Source organism: Bufo gargarizans, chromosome 4 (genome assembly GCF_014858855.1).
Source record: "Bufo gargarizans isolate SCDJY-AF-19 chromosome 4, ASM1485885v1, whole genome shotgun sequence".
NCBI lineage: Eukaryota > Metazoa > Chordata > Amphibia > Anura > Bufonidae > Bufo > Bufo gargarizans.
The window spans coordinates 70935050-70955381 of NC_058083.1; the positions used below are offsets into that span (position 1 = coordinate 70935050).

Below are 20332 nucleotides of genomic sequence, written 5' to 3' on the forward strand. Positions count from 1 at the left end.
ACGGTGAACGCTGTAAAAAAGAAACAAAAAAAATATTGACGAATTGCTCATTTATTGAATTACTGAAAAAAGCTTAACAGGCGATGAAAAAGCGTAATTTACCCCAAAATGATACCAATGAAAACTACAAGTTGTCCCTCAAAAATCAAGCCCTTACACAACTCCATAGAAAGAAAAAGAAGAAGTTAGTTAGATTTTCTTCCTTTAAAAAAAATAAAAAAAAATAAAATGGTTTTATTGCACAAAAGTAGTAAAAGGTAAAAAAATAAATAAAAAAAACAATGTATTTGGTATCGCTGTAATCGTACAGACCTAGAGAATAAAGATATTATGTTATTTATACAGAAAAATGAACGCTGTAAAGTTTACCAAGTAAAAACTCAGTGGCAGTATTGCTGTTTTTTCCCATCTCCCTCCCAGAATGAGTTATTAAAAGTTAATCAGAAAGTTTTGTGTGTACCCCAAAATGACACCAATAAAAACTACAACTTGTCCCGTAAAAAACAAGCCCTCATAAAGCTACATAGACTGACAAAAAAGTTATAGTTCTCGGAAGACTACAATGAAAAAAGGGAGAAAAACTGTTGGTCAGTAAGGCCCAAAACAGGCTGGTCACTAAGGGGTTAAATTAAAAATATCACCCAAATTCCTTAGAATATAAAAGGTGTTGTCTGTTTTAAGCAGGAAAATGGACAACGCTGGCAAATGCCCTAGAATAAAAAAATATATATAAAAAGGCTAGATCCAGTGCCACTGCCCCAATGCACCCGCTGGGCACTCTTCACCAAGCTGCAGCCAGTCACCGGTCTCTGTAGTGATGGACAATTGGTCTATATAGGGGGGTGAAATCCATCCCTACCAGCGGTGAGAAGTTCTCTTTCTGATATCTTCCAAATCATCAATATCATAATCATTGCTCTTGAGATCAGTCCTTCATTATTTTCTTCTAGTAAAGGAACGGATAGCGTTTACCACTCATGGCCATAGTGGGGCCAACTGTTAGATAGATATGTGCCTATGAGATGGGCTGCGGCACTGTAACACAGGATGTTCTCTCTCTTAGGGCTATTATGATTTCAGCAAATATGTTCTTTGTATAATTGGAAGTTGTATATTATTTCTTACACTTCCTGCATCACTTCCTCTCGTTGTTTCCACACAGTCACAACCTACGCGGCCAGTTCCACTGGATATAAATCTGTCCACACACACGGGCACGGCGCGGTACAAACCGTAGCTCTAATAATGCCCGTTGGTCGGCTGATCAGATCGCTTATGTGAGCATGAAATTACTTGCTGGAGTAATTAGTAATCAGGGTATGTGCTGCTGACAGTGTAAAAGTACGGAGGATGAATGATCGTAGTAATGATTGTTTGTCCCCCATGTGCCTAAGTAAAAGCAGCAATTGCCTCAAAATTCAACTAGAATCCATGGGAGAAAGTGCTTAAATAAAAAAATGCTTCCTAGGTATTATTTTTTTATACAGTTTGTGCTTTTGGATACATTTTTATCTATGCCGTTCACTTTTCAGACGTGCGAGCTGCCCGAGACCAGATGAATATTGGTGGCTTTCCCTATCCTCCTTTACCATTGCAAGATGCTCCACCCAGACCAGTCTCCGTGTTCAGCCAGCCGCCCTCTGTCTGCTCCTCCACATCATTCAACGGTCCGTTCCCTGGCGGTGTTGTGTCTCCACAACCGCCAAGCAGTTATTATAGCGGCATGACAGGACCTCAGCACCCATTCTATAACCGGGTAAGTGGGATGATTCAGACACCTATTCTTCTTTATAACCTATATATAGATGTGCATGCGTGTATAAATATGACCTGTTCTCTTTAAACTTCCCTAAGTGCAGTTGTTTAAGGTCACGTCCATAAAGATCGTGGATCCCAACGATGGCTAAAATGGTGGCTATGGGCCCCTGAGCCTAGCATTCATTCCTCTCTGTGTGTGGTCATGGCAAGGGACTGACAAGGAACTTGTCTGCTTATCTGTCCGTTTTAGTAAATACAGTAGAAGGCTAAAGCTCTTTTTCTTAGAAGTCTGCAGTGTACCATTCCCCTGTTATTCCTCCTGAAAATGTATGACTATTGAATGTCGGCATACCCCTTTTCAGTGGAGGTTTGTACCTACATACACTGTCAGCACATCTATATATATATATATATATATATATATATATATATCTCTAAACAAATAAATTAATCTTGAAATATTCACGTTTTCACACCAACCACTTGAGCAGTCGCAATAAGTTATTTCCTCATGTCTTAGCTTTGCTGTATAGACTGAGACAGGATGAGAAGAGTCCGCTCATTATCAGATAAGGTAGATCGTAACACCACAAAGTGCACACACCATGCTATATTGACCATATAGGAGGTCTGAAAGGAAGTGTGTCTACAATATGGCTGCCTATAGGGGAGATTTTATAAATTAAAAACATCTACAGCATTACAAATGACTCATTACATTGTTTAGCATCTATATACTGAAGCTCGAATTAAATACATGACACATTCCTGGGGGCCACATGCAGATCACAATGTTATTGTGTGCTGCCACCATCCACATGATCACAAGAAATGCTTCTCCATGTCCGGTGGCTGCTCACATGCCAGAGAAAAGAGGAGTGCGGTATATCATGGGAACAGAGACTGGTAAGTACTAGTGGTGCACTGTTTGGCCATCTCTGGGACCCCATACATTGGCAGAATGGGGGTGTCATGGCTTCTCTGCAGCACCTGGAAGATATTGTGTATACCTGCTTAAGGGAACAGTCCAGAGAGCTAATACTCCCGGTGCTGGTCCTGAGGAGCGGAGGTAGGATGTTTTTTGAACCCCTGTGTCATGTATTGCCTCTGCAGCCCTGCTCTAGGTATTACACAATTTAGACATTTTACCTGAGGCATTTTATTCATCTGGTGGAGTAGTTTTAGTATAATGTCCTATCTCCAAGCATCTTTTTGTCCTGTAATTGGCTGTGATTACACTGTAGGATAATAACCTAAGGTCTGTGTGTATGGGCATATCCTATATCAGTTTATTTACCCTTTGCTGATATTATAATTTTCGTTATTTCCTTTGATTAATGTATTATTTTTATCCTTCACTGTTAAGCTTCACTTGTTATCATTATTTGCTTTGTATCATGTTTCCATTTTTTTTTATTCCTTTTTTGAATTATTTTTTTTTATTCCCACATCTTTTCTGTTCTTTTCCATAGCCATTCTTTGCACCTCATGTTTACATGCCAAGGTATTACTTTGGCAACCCCCAACATCCCATGTCACGTCCACCTCTAAAACACAGTTTATCCAGAGATCAAACCACTGGCCTTGTAAGTATTCAGTAGGATATTTATGTCACTAACTGTGGAAACTGCGCTCAATGTTCGCTCCGGATTAACACACCTTGTTAATGTCTGGGAATGAGCTTTGACTGTGGTGAAGGGTGGCTTTCATTTTTTTTCCCCCCATTTATATAAAATATACTGTTGCTAATGGTTGTATATAATATTTGGAACCATCAATTCAGGTTGTCTGGTTTAGAAAAACTTATTAAAAAAAAAAAACAATACCAAACAATACCCTATTAGTGAATTAAAAGTGGGTTTTCCGAGAGAGTTAAAAGGGGGTTTCCGAGACCTTACAACTGACGATCTGTCCTTTTGGATAGTAAACTATATCTTAAAATGATCCTTTTTGATATTGAGAGGACTATACATACTGGCTCATTTATTAAAATTTTGGCCATATTACTGCAGTGTTGCCCAGCTTTAGAAATAATAAAAATATAGAACCGCTAACTCTAGGGCAGTGTTTCCCAACCACTGTGCCTCCAGCTGTTGCAAAACTACAACTCCCAGCATGCCTGGACAGCCTTTGGCTGTGTGGGCATGCTGGGAGTTGTAGTTTTGCAACAGCTGGAGGCACACTGGTTGGGAAACACTGCTCTAGGGTAGTGATTATTTTCTTTCAGTTAAAAGGGTTTTCCAAGAGTAAAGAAAATCCAGGAAAGTACCATTTGAGTCTGAATGTTGAATCATAGCTCAGAATTGGTTATTTTTTACTTTCATTATCTTGCCTGTACTGCACCTTTGTTTTGATGCTGCCAGGGCTTGCTGTAGGATTACCAACGTGACTGCAGTTTCCATGATTCCTCTGTCCTCTCACAGACATTGCCTCTACTACAGTGTCTGTGCAGCATGTGAAACACAATCTTTTTGAGAGGGAAGTAGGAGGGAGAGCATGGAACAGTAGATATAATATGAACTTTGGTCCTGTACAACAGGAAAGGGCGAGAGATATAAACCAGGAGCATGGTGATGTGGCTGCATTTAAGCCCAGGTTTACATCACCACCATTCTTTTCCGTTAGAGGAGCAGAACAACGAAAATGACAGATGTGCCGGATAGGGCAAATAACTGACCTGAACGGAGCTGAACAGACTCTGTTGACTACAATGAAGTCTGTTCAGTTTCCGAATTTTTTAGCGGAATCTGGGACGGAGGTCTTGAACGGAGCCTCCAAAGCAGATGTGAATGTGCCCTAAGACTGGTTTACAGAGGTATCTCTGCTACAGACAGTACATTAATAAATGACTAATTGTACTGCATGTAAACCATTTGATCTTAAAATGAATCAGAAAACACCTTTAGGGTACGGCCACACATTTTCTATAATCCACAGTATATCTGACCAAAATCTGCTTCAAATAGTAAGGACCTTGCTGCAGATTTTCCGCAGATTTCGCCCTTTGCATTGCAAAGGGTGAATTTTGCAAACATAATTAAAATTAAAATGTCTGTGCTGTAAGCACTGGATATTTCAGGTCACCTGCTCAGTAATAAAAAAAATAAAGAGGAAGATTCCAAGGACGCCCACCCCCTCCAAAAAGTCCTAAAGGGAACCTATCACCACCATAATGATCTCCTCACTGCCCAGAGCACCTCACAATTCTGGTCATCATCTCCCCAGTGATGTTGTGGCTAGTTTGTCCGTTTGATAACTCTGCTGCAAAACCACTTGCTGTTTAATGTCAAGGAGGCAGCGGTCATCGCGCTCCAAGTCAAGCTCTCCACACCTCCATCTTAGCGCTTCACTCTTGATGGATGTCTCTGAGATCCCCTTTGATGTACGCAAGCTCAGAGACTTCGATCAAGAGTGAAGAGGCAGGATAGGGGCACTGCAAGGTGGACTTCAGATGGTCCAGTTGCATATGGCGTGCAGGGGGAATAAAGTGTTTTTTTATCCATTTGATAAATTATGCACTGGATACCCTTAAACATCTTTGTGGACATGATGACCAGAGCTGTGAAGTACTGCGGCTGGTTGGGGAGCTGTTACGGGGGTGACAGGTTTCCTTTAATTGTGTTGATATGCTAGTGATATGCGGAATCCAAACTTCTGCAGACAGATGGGTGACCACACTCGTGACAAGCCTGACTTCTTCTCCTGTACTCTGTGATTCCTGTCTGGTAACACCTGGAAAGTAGTCCTCCTGGATCCCCTCTGCTACACAACTATGCAACTAAAATGTCATTATGGTTGTAGCCCCATGTCTCCATGCTCTTTATTGGTAGGATGTCTATCACTGTGGAGGTCTCTTTCAGACTGTGCACATTGTTGTGTTGCTTAGGACATTATTGAAGAAGATTCAGCGGAGACGCTGCCTTCTCCCACACTCTCTCCTCTGGTAAAGCCTGCAGTAGTGTGGTGGTGTGCCGTGCCATCCCATTGCTTTAGGATCAGTCCCATTAACGCTTTCATTACTAACTATGCATCATGGTTGTCCTACATGAACTAGACTAGAAAACTAATTGTGTGACTCACTAGTGTGTCGTATCCGGTCCTTTCTGGTTTAATACGGTATCAATTTAATGAACCAATATATGTAATTATAATACACATTTGCATTGTAGTATTTCCAAATGGAGCCTGAAGAAGGAAGGGATTATTTCATTGCTTACATGTCCTGTGTCATATCCTAAGGTCTATTCATACTGCAATGTGCTTTTAGCGTATTTACTGGGAAAGATCCAAGCACTTGTGCCAAACTTATCCATAGGGTCCAATTTAGCGAATGGATGCCAAATGAGTTTGCTTTTGGCATGAGCCGAGCTAGTATAAAACCATATCCGGCGAAGCGGCAATTTCCAGAACACTTGGTACCGAATCCGGCATTAATACATCTCTATGGAAATTAATTCTGGATCCTGCAAGTGCGGTATTGTTCCGGTCAAATACCAAACAAGGGACGGAACGGAAGACATCCTGATACATACTGAACGGATTGCTTTCCATTCAGAATGCATTAGGACAAAACTGATGCATTTGTTTCCGGTATTGAGACCCTTTACCGGATTTCAATACCAGAAAAGAATAACGCTAGTGTGAAAGTATCCTATGGGAGGTTTTTTCCATCTCTTAGATCAATTGTAATAGCTGTATTTGCAAAAATCTCTCGGCCATGGTGCACTGGTTCTCTTCCCACTACCCATTTTGGAAGGTTATGTGGACGTAACATGAGTGCTGGATATTTGGAGTTCCTAATATGTAGACAGGATATTCAAGCCAAGAGAAAACTTCATTGCTTTGGGAAGAACCTGTTAGCATATTCATGCAGGCAAATTGAGTGGTTTTCTTGGGAGAAAATAGTCCTGTGTCAGCCAGTATAATATGATCATGAAATCTGCTCAGCCTTACATTCCTGGTCGCCTAGAGCCTGTTTTCCACATTGAACAAGAACATAACAGCCTGTGCCTCGTGCCAGGATAACCCTCTTACTGCAGTCATTTGAAGCCATACTGTTGCTGAGTCTGTGCCCGAGCAGCTTACAGCCCTCACCGGGCCTTTTCCGTGGTTGGGATTATACTTACAATCATCAAACGGCAGAAATAGCGTGCAATGCTTTTGTGTAGAAACATGCTCACCCTGGATGGTAGCACTCCGTAATGGATGCCGTAAAGACATCTACTGGGCATTGGGTTACTGCTATTGACTGGCACTGACTCATGAAGTGATTGATGGAGATTGTGTCCACTGATAAATGTTGTTAGGAATTACTGTATCTGCACCGAACATAAGATGCTGAAGGGCTAGGATTGAAAATAAGACATGAAGTATGGCATCACCTTCCTAAAATGGGTGGTATTTGCATGTCACCTCCGTCACAAAATCCCTTTAAAGGGATGGGTTCAGCTTTTAAACATTTTGTGACTGCTGACATATGTGTCATTGGTGAGAGACCGTGCAGTGACTGAGAGATTCTGACTACAGAGATCCAATGATCTCCATGTAAGAAAATAAAGGTGTACACCGCTTGGAGGAATGCCCCGACCCACCGGTGGAGGCTTCTGGACACTGACCCCCCCCTTCCCTAGTGACATCTCAGAAGATGTTTAAAGCTGAACATTCCCTTAGGCCCCTTTCACACGGGCGAGATTTCCGCGCGGATGCGATGCGTGAGTTGAACGCATTGCATCCGTGCTGAATCCGGACCCATTCATTTCTATGGGGCTGTGCACACGAGCGGTGATTTTCACGCATCACTTGTGCGTTGTATGAAAATCGCAGCATGCTCCTCTTTGTGTGTTTTTCATGTAACGCAGGCCCCATAGAAATAAATAGGGTTGCGTGAAAATCGCAAGCATCCGCAAGCAAGCACTGTTGCTAGGTGACTATCGAGATGGAGACCCGATCATTATTATTTGCCCTTATAACATGGTTATAAGGGAAAATAATAGCATTCTGAATACAGAATGCATAGTACAATAGGGCTGGAATGGTTTAAAAAAATAAATAATAAAAAATAAAAATATTTAACTCGCCTTAATCCACTTATTCGCGCAGCCGGCATCTCTTCTGTCTTCATCTGTGAGCAATAGGACCTTTGATGACGTCGCTACTCTCATCACATGATCATCACCATGGTGATGGACCATGTGATGAACGCAGTGACATCATCAAAGGTCCTATTGCTCACAGATGAAGACAGAAGAGATGCCGGCTGCGCGAACAAGTGGATTAAGGCGAGTAAAAAAAAAACATGTTATAAGGGGAAATAATACAATCTACACTACAACTAACCCAAACCTGACCTTCTGTAAAGAAGTTTGGGTCTGGGTACCACAGTCGTTGTTTTATCACGCGCGTGCAAAACACATTGCACCCGCGCAATAAAAACTGAACATCTGAACGCAATTGCGTTCCTAATCGCGCGGGTTTTTCCGCAATGCACCGGGACACATCCGGACCTAATCCGGACACGCTCGTCTGCAAGGGGCCTTAAAGGCACTGTACGGTGTTGAAGAAAGTGAGGCTCCATTAAAGGGGTTGTCTGGCCTAGGAGGCGACCAACCCATTCCTCGGAACCTCTGCCCATTCCCAGCCACTTCAGGTCCTCACTATACCAGAGGCGGCTTGGTCCTGTGACTGCTGCGGGGATGGGAACTGACTGGGAACAGATCCATGGTGCAGCAATGTCGGGACTGCGGACATGTATTTTATTTATTTTTATTTATTTTAAATTTAAGCTCAGGTTTCAAGGATTGGGTTGGTTGGCCCCTAAACTGGACAACTCCTTTAATATACACAAAACCTACAAAGAACGGAGCTCCCCACGTACCATTACCAAAATATATAAATACTTTATTGAATTCATAACATAATATATATCAGCGACATTGTCATTAAAACCAGGTGGACAGAAAGAAACACCACCCTGATGGGGCATAGGCTGCATATGGATATTATCATATAACTGTATATTTGTCAATGTATACTAAATGAATAAATAGATAACACAACGGTAGATCTCATGTAAATGTATAGCACATGTATATGGGAAACAGCAGGCCTGCAAAGTTGTTAACAGTGATCCTTAGGAGACACAGAAATCAACACCGTGATACCGACCCATATAACCTAATATGCATAATAAAATGAGAGGAGACCTACCAGGAAAGATGCCGTATGTCCACAACCAGGATGGCGCTACTCCAACGTGCGTTTCGGCGTGCCTTCATCACCCCCTGACAAAGGCATACCAAAACGCGCGTTGGGGTAGCGCCATCCTGGTTGTGGACATACGGCATCTTTCCTGGTAGGTCTCCTCTCATTTTATTATGCATATTAGGTTATATGGGTGGGTAAAGTTTGCACTTTAAAGATGGCGCCTGCTCGCACGTGCAGTGGGTTTCTGTGGCAGAAAAATACATGACCAATATAAAAAGAAAGTGTGGTATTGTTGTTGTAATTGGGGATGAGCGAATCGACTTTGGATGAAACATCCAAAGTAGATTTGCAGGCGCCACTTGGAACCGAACCAGAGTTCGGGAACTGTTTTTTTTCCAGTACAAATTAATTTATGAAGTTATTGTGCGACGTCTCGCGAGACTTTCGCAAAGCAATAACTTCAGCTCATCTGAGCCAATACATTAACTGTACGGAGCTCCTGCTCCATGCAGTACTGGAACAAAGTTTTATGCGAATCGACTTTGGACGTTTCATCCGAATTCGATTCGCTCATCCCTAGTAGTTACTTATAGGTGGCACTAGTTTACTTCCATCTGGAAGAGAGCTAATTGCCATAAGTTGACATATACTAACACAAGTGAGCTTGTTGATGTGGGTCTTTTTTATTTATTTTTCTATGAAGCTCTAAACTTTATATTCGGGCACCAGAAATCCAATTCCTGACACATTTAGATGTGACTTTCAGAATACGGCTTTTCATGTTACATGTTGGGTTTAGCCGGTAAAATCCCCATTCATTTCTGTGGACTGCATTCTTGTGTTCTCCATCTTAGCAAAGCAGAAACCAAAAAACAAAAAAATTTATTAGTGGCAATTTTGGAGGAGCTGCTCAACCCCTGACACAGTGGCGTGTCCTCAGTTAGGGGGAGCAACCCGACCGCATGTGGACCGCGGTAATCGACTAACCCCAGCAAAATATGCATACAATGGAGGATGTCGGCGCGGTCCACATGCACCACAAGCGCAAACTACACAGAATGTAGCAATCATATGAAACACAGAGAAAGAATGCACCAAACAGATATAACACTGACTATACTGGCAAGACACAAATGAAGGTATTAAAAGCTGAGACTTTCGCCAATATATACCAGTGATGGATATATCGGAGCCCATCATGCACCACGTCACGGCTCTCAGCTTGTTTTTTGGTTTCTGCTTTGCTAGATTCGAGTGTGTGTGCCTTTACCTGGCATTTAAACACTCCTTTGCACCTGGTAACCTCCATCACATGGTCTGGTGTGGGTGTAGCTTGCAGCCTGGCTTCATTCACATCGCACAACCGCAGCATTCATGCTGGGCGTTTGTGGGAAGCTTTGCTGCGAGCTGAACTATATCACCCCCAGACCGTGTTCACACCATAGTTAGAGCAGCGGTTAGGACCCCTTGCCATGCTGAGAGCCGTGACGTGGTGCATGATGGGCTCCGATATATCCATCACTGGTATATATTGGCGAAAGTCTCAGCTTTTAATACCTTCATTTGTGTCTTGCCAGTATAGTCAGTGTTATATCTGTTTGGTGCATTCTTTCTCTGTGTTCTCCATCTTAGTCTGTCCCAGATTATTACAGAGATGATGAACCAGACGTGTGAAGAAGAGGGGATGGCGTCTTCTTAAGATGTTCCCTTGGATCTTTCATCTTCTCGCTCCTTCCCACGCCGCTATAGTAAATGAAAACAGACAGAGCGGATTGCCTCCATCTGGCAGGGCTGGGTGCGCATGGGCTGCATCACTCTGACGAATGGCCTTTTCACTGCCACAGTTTTCAGAAATTGCTTTTCAGATTTGTATAGGATTCTTTGTTTTCTCACCTTTTCGTCTGTTAAAAAAAAAAAAAAGTTAAAGAAAAGAAAAATAACTGTTAGAACGGAGATGGTGAAATGTCGGCTTTGGCTTGTTCTCTTTTGTACTTCATAAAGTGAAGAGGGCCTGTTAAATAAAACATTGCTTGCGGGAAGAGATATCCATCTGCATATTTAAAATGGATGGCACTCAACATAAAATAGTTATACAGCAAATTGTTCACCCCGTGCTAATTTGCAACGGACAAATCTCTGCTTGCATACTAATATACGGAGCTTGCTGAATCAGCAGCTTAACCCTATATACCAGCTTATTTATTACTGAATGAATGATGGCAGGCTTTGTGCCTCTCTGGCTGCAATCTCATGCATGTTCCTCTACCATCTCCTTTATTCTGGCCAGAACGGTGGTGCCCATGAACACTAAGGGTGCCCATACACCTCCAGTACCTGTCATTGGGTCAATAGCTATCTCTCCTGACTCCTCCATACAAATACATGATAGATCAGTTGAGCCTCTATTTCCATGGAGTCTCTGCCAGACACCCGTGGCGGTGGCTTATCTCCTGGGAGAACAAAATGATTGGGCAACAATTAGATTTGCCTGATTCTTCTGTTCCCCGATATCCTCTGTCAGGGAAGAGTCAGGAGCTCCCAGTACCCATTAGATTGTCAGCCAGTCGTGCCAAAAACAGCAGGTTGACTGATAATACACAAATATGTATGGGGACCTTAAGACTGGGGTCTCAAAAAAAAAAAACAGAAATCACTCTGCCCAATCGTAGAGAGAACTGTACAGTTGTACATTTTATAGTAACATAGTACATAAGGCCGAAAAAAGACATTTGCCCATCCAGTTCGGCCTGTCACCCTGCAAGTTATAGCTGCACAGTCCTCTCGCCTCCATCTCTGCGCTCATCCGTGTGGTCAGTGCAGGGAGGGAACAGAAAGGTGAACCACCAGGCAGGACAACACTGGTGCCATGAAAGGCATAAATCACTAGCTGGTGTGCAATATTAACCCCTTCCCGGCCTTTCACCTGGCATCTTAGAATTAGCCGTTTCACTGACCTAGAGCACCAAGGATGCTAAAATTAAACCTGTCACTGCCGTACCCCACCAGGGATTAACCCCTTCACTGCCCTAGACATCCTGGAATTTAATCATTGACACCCTCACTGCGTGAAATCATTTCATCATAGAGATATTTACCCCTTCACTGCCCTAGACCGCCAGGGAAGCAGAAAACACCTTAGCTGCCCTAGATCTGGATGCTCCTGGACGAGATCTAACCCTATATTTCTGTCTGCTTTCTAGCTAATTGTTAGGGCACTGTATGTTAATATTTATTTGATGCAGGTCTGTATTGCTGGGCTTAAAGTAAATTGTGCCAAAGTCCATAATTCCTCAGGTCACTAGCTACAAAGACTCAAAATCATGGAATCTATGACACTTCACTTATCATAAATCACCAATGAAATATTTTGGCTCGATATGACAAGCCTTATGGGAGTGATTCCTAATTTCCTGAAATCTGCAAGCGATCCCAAAGTGACCCTGACCCCTTTTTGGAAGGGCTTGGTTTATGGACCCCACTCAGTAGTGATCTGGGGAAGACCCATTGAGGTTGATTGCCCCTTTTACTGAATTACATTTTCCTGTAGTGTGTTTTGAAGCTTCTTGTAAGGATCTTGCTTAAATTGCCTCTCTTATGTAAGCTTGTGTCACCACAGTATTTCTTGGTATTTGTCTCATATTTCTGCTGGTTTCCGCAGAATGGTGTTGGACAACTCTAAAGTGGAAATTGTAACACTGTTATTGTTTCACTATGATTATCCGGCAGGGTCACATGTGGAACTTTATATTATAAGCCATGTCATGTGTCCTACAGCAGAGCGAAAATGTTGCTTTCATATAGATTATTTGTTTCTGGAACTTTCATTTCCATTTGTGTCCAGTTGAATTAGAGGGGGTTGACTGCCTTTGACCACCAAGAATAATCTGGATGTTTTTTTTACTAGTATATCAAGATTGGTATTTTGACATCTGGGAACCTCTACAGGTACACAGTGGAGTCACATTATTATGACCACATCCTACTTTCGAGGGCGGCAGTACGTTGCTCGTGAAGGAAGTCACGTGTGGTGAGCTCACTTGGTGGGTATATACGGCATGCGATAGGCTGTCTGCACACATGTCCCTCATTGCTGTCATGGGTAATAGGTGTGATTATTGGCTTTCAGGCCAAGGGTGTCAGTATTTGTGGAACTGCGCAGTTTGTGAACTGTTTGCATGCTGCTGTGGAGAAAATGTATGGTGAGTGGACAAATACCACTCCGAATAAGTGGCGTGGAAACTGTGGACCACCACGTGCCATTGATGTGAGAGGTGAACGTCAGCAATGAAGGTGCACAAGGGTGGACCCGACACACTACAGTGGAGCAACTCACCGCCAAAATGAACCGGTAGGCTACCGGACGTTTGTCTAAAATAACAGTTCAGCGAACCCTACTGTGTATGGGGCTCCGAAGCAGATGGATGGTCACTGCACATTCTGCCAATAAAGTTGCATCTGCAGAAAAGGCTTTCATTTTCACTGCAGTATCTGAATTGGATCTCTCCCGACTGGCAAAGGGTAGCCTTCTCCAATGAGTCATGTCTTCTGCTTCTTTGAACGGATGGAGGTTGCCATCTCAGGCAAGAAACATCAGAGAACAAACATCCTGCAACCATTCCTGGAAAAGCACAAGCTGGTGGTGGCAATGTTATGCTCTGGGGAATGTTTTCGTGACATTCTCTGGTCCCCACTCATCCATGTGGAAGGCACGCTCAACCGATTTTGAGTATAAATCCATATTTTCAGATTATGTACACTCATACCTGCTGATTGTCTTTCCTAGGGTGGATGGGATCTCCCGGCAAGACAATGCAACATGTCACATGGCTAGAAATGTCATTGGTGACATTGGTTGTAAGAGCGTGACCAAGACTTCCAAGTGCCACACCGGCCACCGTATTCCCCAGACTTGAACCCAGTTGAGAATCTGTGGGACCACCTTGATCGTCGTGTTCACTCTATGGGTCCCCCACACTCTCCCCCCATCAGCTGTGGGATGCACTGCAGTCAGTATGGCTCCAGATACCTGTGACAACTTGCAAGGATTTTAATGAGTCACTCACAGCCCGTCTAACTGCTGTCTGTGCTGCACACGGTGGTTACTCTGGATTTTAGGTGGTGGTCATAATAATGTGATTTTACAGTGTATATCGTTCATGATGTAAAAGTAACAAGTGCTATCTTCTTGGGGACCCTTAACCATGTTCAGAGGAGCCCCAGAGAAGCATGGTTTGAAACACTATTGTACATCATACCTTTTACATCTCAAACTATTATTAAGCTGATTATCTATCACAGTGCCCATGCTGACCCTTGCCCACCACCGGCACAATTTGCAATGGGCACGTGAGTATCAGAACTGGGCCATGGTGTAATAACGGAAGTTGGTCTGGTTGATGAATGCTGCTTTCTTGTACATCGTGTGGATGGCCAGGTGTGCGTACATCACTTATCTGGGGAAGGAATGTTAACGGAGGCAGAATGATGCTCTGAACAACTTTCTGCTGGAAAATCTTGGATTCCTGGTACATTACACCTGCCTACCTTCATCGGAGGAGTATTCCCTAATGACACTGGCTACTTTGAGTAAGATAATGTGTCCTGCCACAATGCAAAAAATGTTCAGGAATGTTAGAGGTCGATGACAAAGAGTTCAAAATGATGACTTGGCTTCCAAAATTTCCCAGCTCTCAATTGGATTATACATCTGTAGGATGTGCTGGAAAAACAAGTGGTGGAGGCGCCATCTCAAAACTTACTGGAGTTAAAGGATCTCGCTGTCAGATATCACAAGACACGTTAAGAGTTCTTGTGGAGGCAATGCCGCAATGGGTCACAGCTTTTGGGTTGCATGAAGGGGACTTACACAATATTAGGATTTAATATATGGTTCCTTAGACAAATACATTTAAGTTAAATTTAGCCCAAAATATTAAAGCCAGTTTAACACAACAGTAACAAGGTGCCACAAGTACGTAACCTCAGTATCTAGACACAAGTTATTTTAAGTGGCAATTTTTTAAAATCTCTTAAATGTTCCATTAAGACAACAGGTACATTTAGAAATCTTAGTTTAGCATTAACACATCACCTGTGTACTTACTAAGCAATTTGGAAGGAAGACATCACATCACTAAACAAAACACAAGTGATTCTGGTAAATTGGTTCCATGTTGCCGTTAAGGAAGTGTCCAGGATCACTGTGCATGGAGATGCGCTCCCTCTCTACATAAAGTCTATCTGGCATCACACTAAACAGGTCAAGCAGATCCATGTAGGACTGTCTGAGATGTGTTTGGCTATCGATGGCTGTGTAATATTTTCTCATTGCATGTCTTGCATTCTCTTGTCTCTCCTCCAATATAAACTAATCTGGAGGAAGTATCACCAATTATGAAAAGCAAACATTTTCTTAGTAATTTCCTGTTTTACAAAAGTTTATTCTCCTCACTAGAAAATTTTTCATGAAAATGATGTTACTGTGACTATGGACAACATAAAATTCTGCCGAGCACTGTGAGGTCGTCTTGGTTCCTGTAAAGACCCTTGGTGGTCATCTAAAGCAGTGGTCACCAGCCTTTTTTGTACCAGAGACTGGCTTCACATAAAATAATTTTCCCATTTATGCCACCATTCAGTGACTTAAGGTAATGTCCCCCCCATTCAGTGACTTTCAGGTGATGTCTCCTCCGCTGGAGTCGTTCCTTCCTTTTTTTTTCTCAGTCCTGCGCGTATCACTCTGATGACGTCTCTTGACCATAACTTCTTTCTGCATAATTGAACACACCTATTTAGTATTAATGGCTCCTTTTATGCACCTACTTAGTAATTATCCCCATCACCAGTAGTGCCCTCTTTACATAAAGTGCCCCCAGTAGTGGCCTCGTTACATAAATTGTCCCTTAGTAGTGGCCTTGTTACATAAAGTGCCCCCCAGTTGTGGCCTCTTGAAACACAGTGTCCCCCAGTAGTGGTCTCTTTTAAATATGGCTCTCTTCCCCAGTAGTGCCTCTTTAGATATAGTGCCTCCAAGTAAATAATGCACCAACCTCTCCTCCTTAATGCCCCCAGTAGTGGTCTCTCTACATATAGATCACCTTCTTTACTTATAGTGCCCCCCAGTATATAATGCCTCAACCCCTCCTCCCTAGTGCCCCCAGTAGTGTTCACAACTCAGGAAAAAAATAAAGACGGTTGGTCTGGGATACAGGTCTTTCCTAGCCTGCTGCCCCGACTCCCTGCATTATGGTACAGGCGGTCGCAAATGTTATTGCAACCTCCTGCATTAGGTCTCTGGTGGCGAGATGACATTGTCATGCCACCTGTACTAAACAGCGGGGCGCAGTAGATAATAGTGCCTGTCCCCGCCGTTCAACTCCCCGTGGACTAGTACTAGCTGATCCATGGCCTGGTACTGGTCTGCGGCCTGGTGGTTGGGGATCGCTGATCTAAAGTAAAATTCCTTTAATATAAACAATCAATGAGTGACTTGATGGGTTATCAAATACTTTGGATTAGCAGTAGGTCATAGAAACTCCCTTCCAAGGGTAGAGAACCTTCAGGAATATGATCCATAATAATTTGTTGAATTAAACCCCTGTCTTTGTGCCCTATTAGGGAATATAGACATTGTAGAGTGGGGTCCCCCTCTCTCTGTGAGCCAGGACAGAGATCTGCTCTGTATCAACATCTGCCATTCTGGTGGACTGAAGCTGCCCTTGTATTCAGGATGGGCTCTCATCTGAATGGCCATCATATGATAATAATGCTCTATTTGTCCTGTAGATTGTGCTGGGGAAGTGCTATGCTGGCTGTGACTTTCCCTGGGCAAAATCAGCTCTTTGTTGGGGGCAACTGGAGCAGGACCTGGAACAATCAGCTCATCACGCAGGGAGGAGCATTATGAAAGGGGTTGCCTCATCAGGGACAACCCCTTTAATACGAAATATCTTAAAACGTTGTTCTCTAATAACAATAGTTTCCTGGTCTGTGCAGGATTATGAGACTTCTTGGGTTTTCTATTTCCAGATAAAGAGTGTACTGTAATTTTAAGATCAGTCACAGCCTCTTTATTATCTCTACCTGGTGGTATATCACAACTATCTGGGTTGCCCCTACCTAGTAAGACTCCTGTAGTAAGGAATCTGTGTACTATCAAGTTTGACTTGAGTACAGTGGGACTGGTATACATCCATGTGCGCACCTCTTTTGCTTGCCACTGTGTTTGAGAAATGTGCTGCATGCACTATTCTATTTTGTAATATGACCATTCATTCATTCATTCATTCATTTATTTATTTATTTTAAATGGGTACACACAGAGACCATATACGTCCGTTTTTGCTGACATTAATTGGAACGGCTGTCTGTATCGGGTGCGAGAGTTGTGCTACCAATGTAACTTTCCGTTGCCGACCAGATGTGGACCTCCCGTTGAAGGGAATCTGTCAGCTCCAAAACACGCCCCAAAGTAAAGTAAACAGTGTATAGTGTAAGTGCCGCCGAATCTGATTATATAATTTGTATCTTCATACTCACGAGCTACGCTGTGCTTCAAAAACAATCAGTAAAGTGCATTGCGAAGACTCCTGAGCTCACTCACATAATAAAGAGGACTCAAGCAGGAATCCACTCAATACATTTTTCTGCTGATTTGTCTAAGCACAGCATCGAAACACAAGCATGAAGATAAAAATTACATAACTGGACTCTGTATCAATTATAATATATCTTGCTTACTCTAATTTGGGGAGGTGTTTCGGAGCTGACAGATTCCCTTTAAAAGAGATCCATTCCTTTGGGCAGTCATGCAGGAAATGGAGCCTGATTCTTGGCATCAGGACTGGATTATAGGTTATCTATGGTTTATTGAAGTAGTAGTTTCCAATCAATAAATGTCATGACCTACAGTATATAGCAAGTACTGATATCACAAGCAGTCTTATGTTTTTTAATTTTGGGAACGGTCAAAGGTGATGGTTATTTGGTGCCTATAGACCCTTCACATTTAGCGCTTGAACTGGATTTAGGTAACGTTTAGGGAGGGTTCTTGACAAAGTTCTGAGATTGATGGTTGTATACAAAGCCTTTAGTATAGGACGCCTCATTTTTAAAGTAATTCTGTAATGATTGTGTTTTTGTTGAACTTGATATGCACCAGGCAGCTTAATGTTACAAAAGACGATATGACCAGGGTTTTGCAAAGCCGTGGGAGGTGTATTACAAAATTGTGATCAGGGTTCACTAGCTGGTTCCTTCACTTTATAACATGTGACATTCCTCCTCCTGTCAGTCTGCTTCACTCATAGCTGTACTTCTATGAGGAAGTGTGCATCGGGAATGAATTGGAATCTGTATGTTTTATAGCAGTAAATTGTGTAAGTCAAGTAGTTTGTACAGGGCCGCACGTAGGTCTGTGAGTCATCAAATGCAGGACATTCATAGCATGTGTTTATATTCATAGTCGTGGACAAACTGGGACTAGTACTATTAGTGCCCTTTGTGTACAACACATATAGTTACATAGTTGATACGGTTGAAAAAAGTCCATCTAGTTCAACCAAGGGATAGGTGGGGATGTGAATTCCCGAAGGAAGTGAGACTCCGATTTCTACACGTTTTCATCTAAACCCTTTTTAAAACTGTCCACTGTTCCTGCTGTGACCACGTCCTGAGGAAATCTATTCCACAGATTCACAGTTCTCACAGTAAAGAAGCTTTGACGCTTCCGTAGACTAATTTTTTTCTTCTCCAGTCGGAGGCAGTGCCCCCTTGTCTTTTGAGGGCATTTTACGTGGAACAGTTTTCACCGTATTTTTTGTATGGCCCATTTATATATTTTTATAGGTTAATCATGTTCCCCTCAAGACTAAATAAATTCAATTCTTTTAATCTTTGTTCATAACTAAGACCCTCTATGCCCCTTATTAGTTTAGTCGCTCTCTTCTGTACTTTTTCCAGCTGCAATGCATCCTTTCTATGTACTGGTGCCCAGAACTGAACTGCATATTTCAGATGAGGCTGCACCAACACTTTGTAAAGTGGTAATATTACATCCCTGCCCCGCAAAGCCATGCCTCGTTTAATGCATGACAATATCCTGGTGGCCTTAAAAGCAACTGATTGACATTGTATGCTGTTATTTAATCTACCATCCACAAGGACACCCAAATCCTTCTCTATAAGTGACTCTCCCAGTGCTACATCACCTAGGACATATGAAGCACAGAGATTATTACTACCAAGATGCAGAACTTTACATTTGTCCACATTGAACCTCATTTGCCAAGTTGATGCTCAATCACTCAGAGTTTTCAAGTCAGCTATATGGACATCTTCCATAGACTCTACAGTTCTACAGTGTCATCTGCAAAAATAGAAATGGTGCTATTAATTCCGTCCTCCTCGATATCATTAATAAATTAAATAGAGGGCCAAGCACTGAACCTTGGGGTACATCACTTATAACCATTCTGAATAGGAATCATAGACCACAACTCTCTGGACACGGTCCTTCAGCCAGTTTTCAATCCAATTACAAACTATACTTTCCAAGCCTATAGACCTTACTTTACCTATTAAACAGCTATGAGGGACAGTATCAAAAGCCTTTGCAAAATCCAGAAACACTACATCCACAGCCGCCCCTCTGTCCAGGCTACTACTTACCTCCTCATAAAAATAAATCAGGTTAATCTGACCACTTCTGTCCTTGGTAAACCCATGTTGGTTACCACTTATAATATTATTTACAGTAACATACTCCTGTATATAGTCCCTTAAGATTCCTTCAAGCAATTTTTCCACAACAGAAGTTAAACTAACTAGTCTATAATTACCTGTGAAGGACCTAGATCCTTTTTTTTAATATGGGCACGACATTTGCCTTGCGCCAATCACTTGGCACTGTACCAGTACCTAGAGAATCTTTAAAAATTATAAACAGGGGCACAGAAGTGACTGAATTGAGCTATTTAAGCACTCTTGGGTGTAATCCATCTGGATCCGGAGCATTGTTCACATTTACCTTATTTTACTTATCTTGGACCATATCTACTGTTAGCCAATTGAGTATATTACTGGATGTACTAACAGCCCCAGCACCACAGATATCAGCTCCTTTCTCTTCTTTTGTATATACAGAGCTTAAAAAAAACATTTAGTAACTCTGCCTTTTCCTTATCTTCAGTGACTACCCCCCCCCCCCCCCCCCCTTTACCATTATTTAGGGGACCTACCTGCTCAGACCTTGTGGGGGGTTTTTTTGTTTGTTTTTTAGCATTTATATATTTAAAGATTTTTGGGGGATTTGTTTTGCTCTCTTTTGCCACCTGCTGTTCGTTGTGTATTTTTGCTAATTTTATCTCCTTTT

At 42.4% G+C, this 20332-nt stretch overlaps 1 protein-coding gene across 2 annotated transcripts in view; it reads left to right on the plus strand.

The window, feature by feature from the left end:
* Window positions 1–20332, plus strand: part of KIDINS220 (kinase D interacting substrate 220) — a 144438-nt gene that overhangs the window by 115753 nt on the left and 8353 nt on the right. The window contains exons 24-26 of one of the 2 annotated variants that reach the window (XM_044291774.1): window positions 1533–1756; window positions 3231–3344; window positions 5645–5701. In XM_044291774.1, the coding sequence (XP_044147709.1) occupies window positions 1533–1756; window positions 3231–3344; window positions 5645–5701 (395 nt within the window). The remainder of the gene's footprint in view (window positions 1–1532; window positions 1757–3230; window positions 3345–5644; window positions 5702–20332) is intronic. The other variant, XM_044291775.1, reaches the window with a different exon arrangement.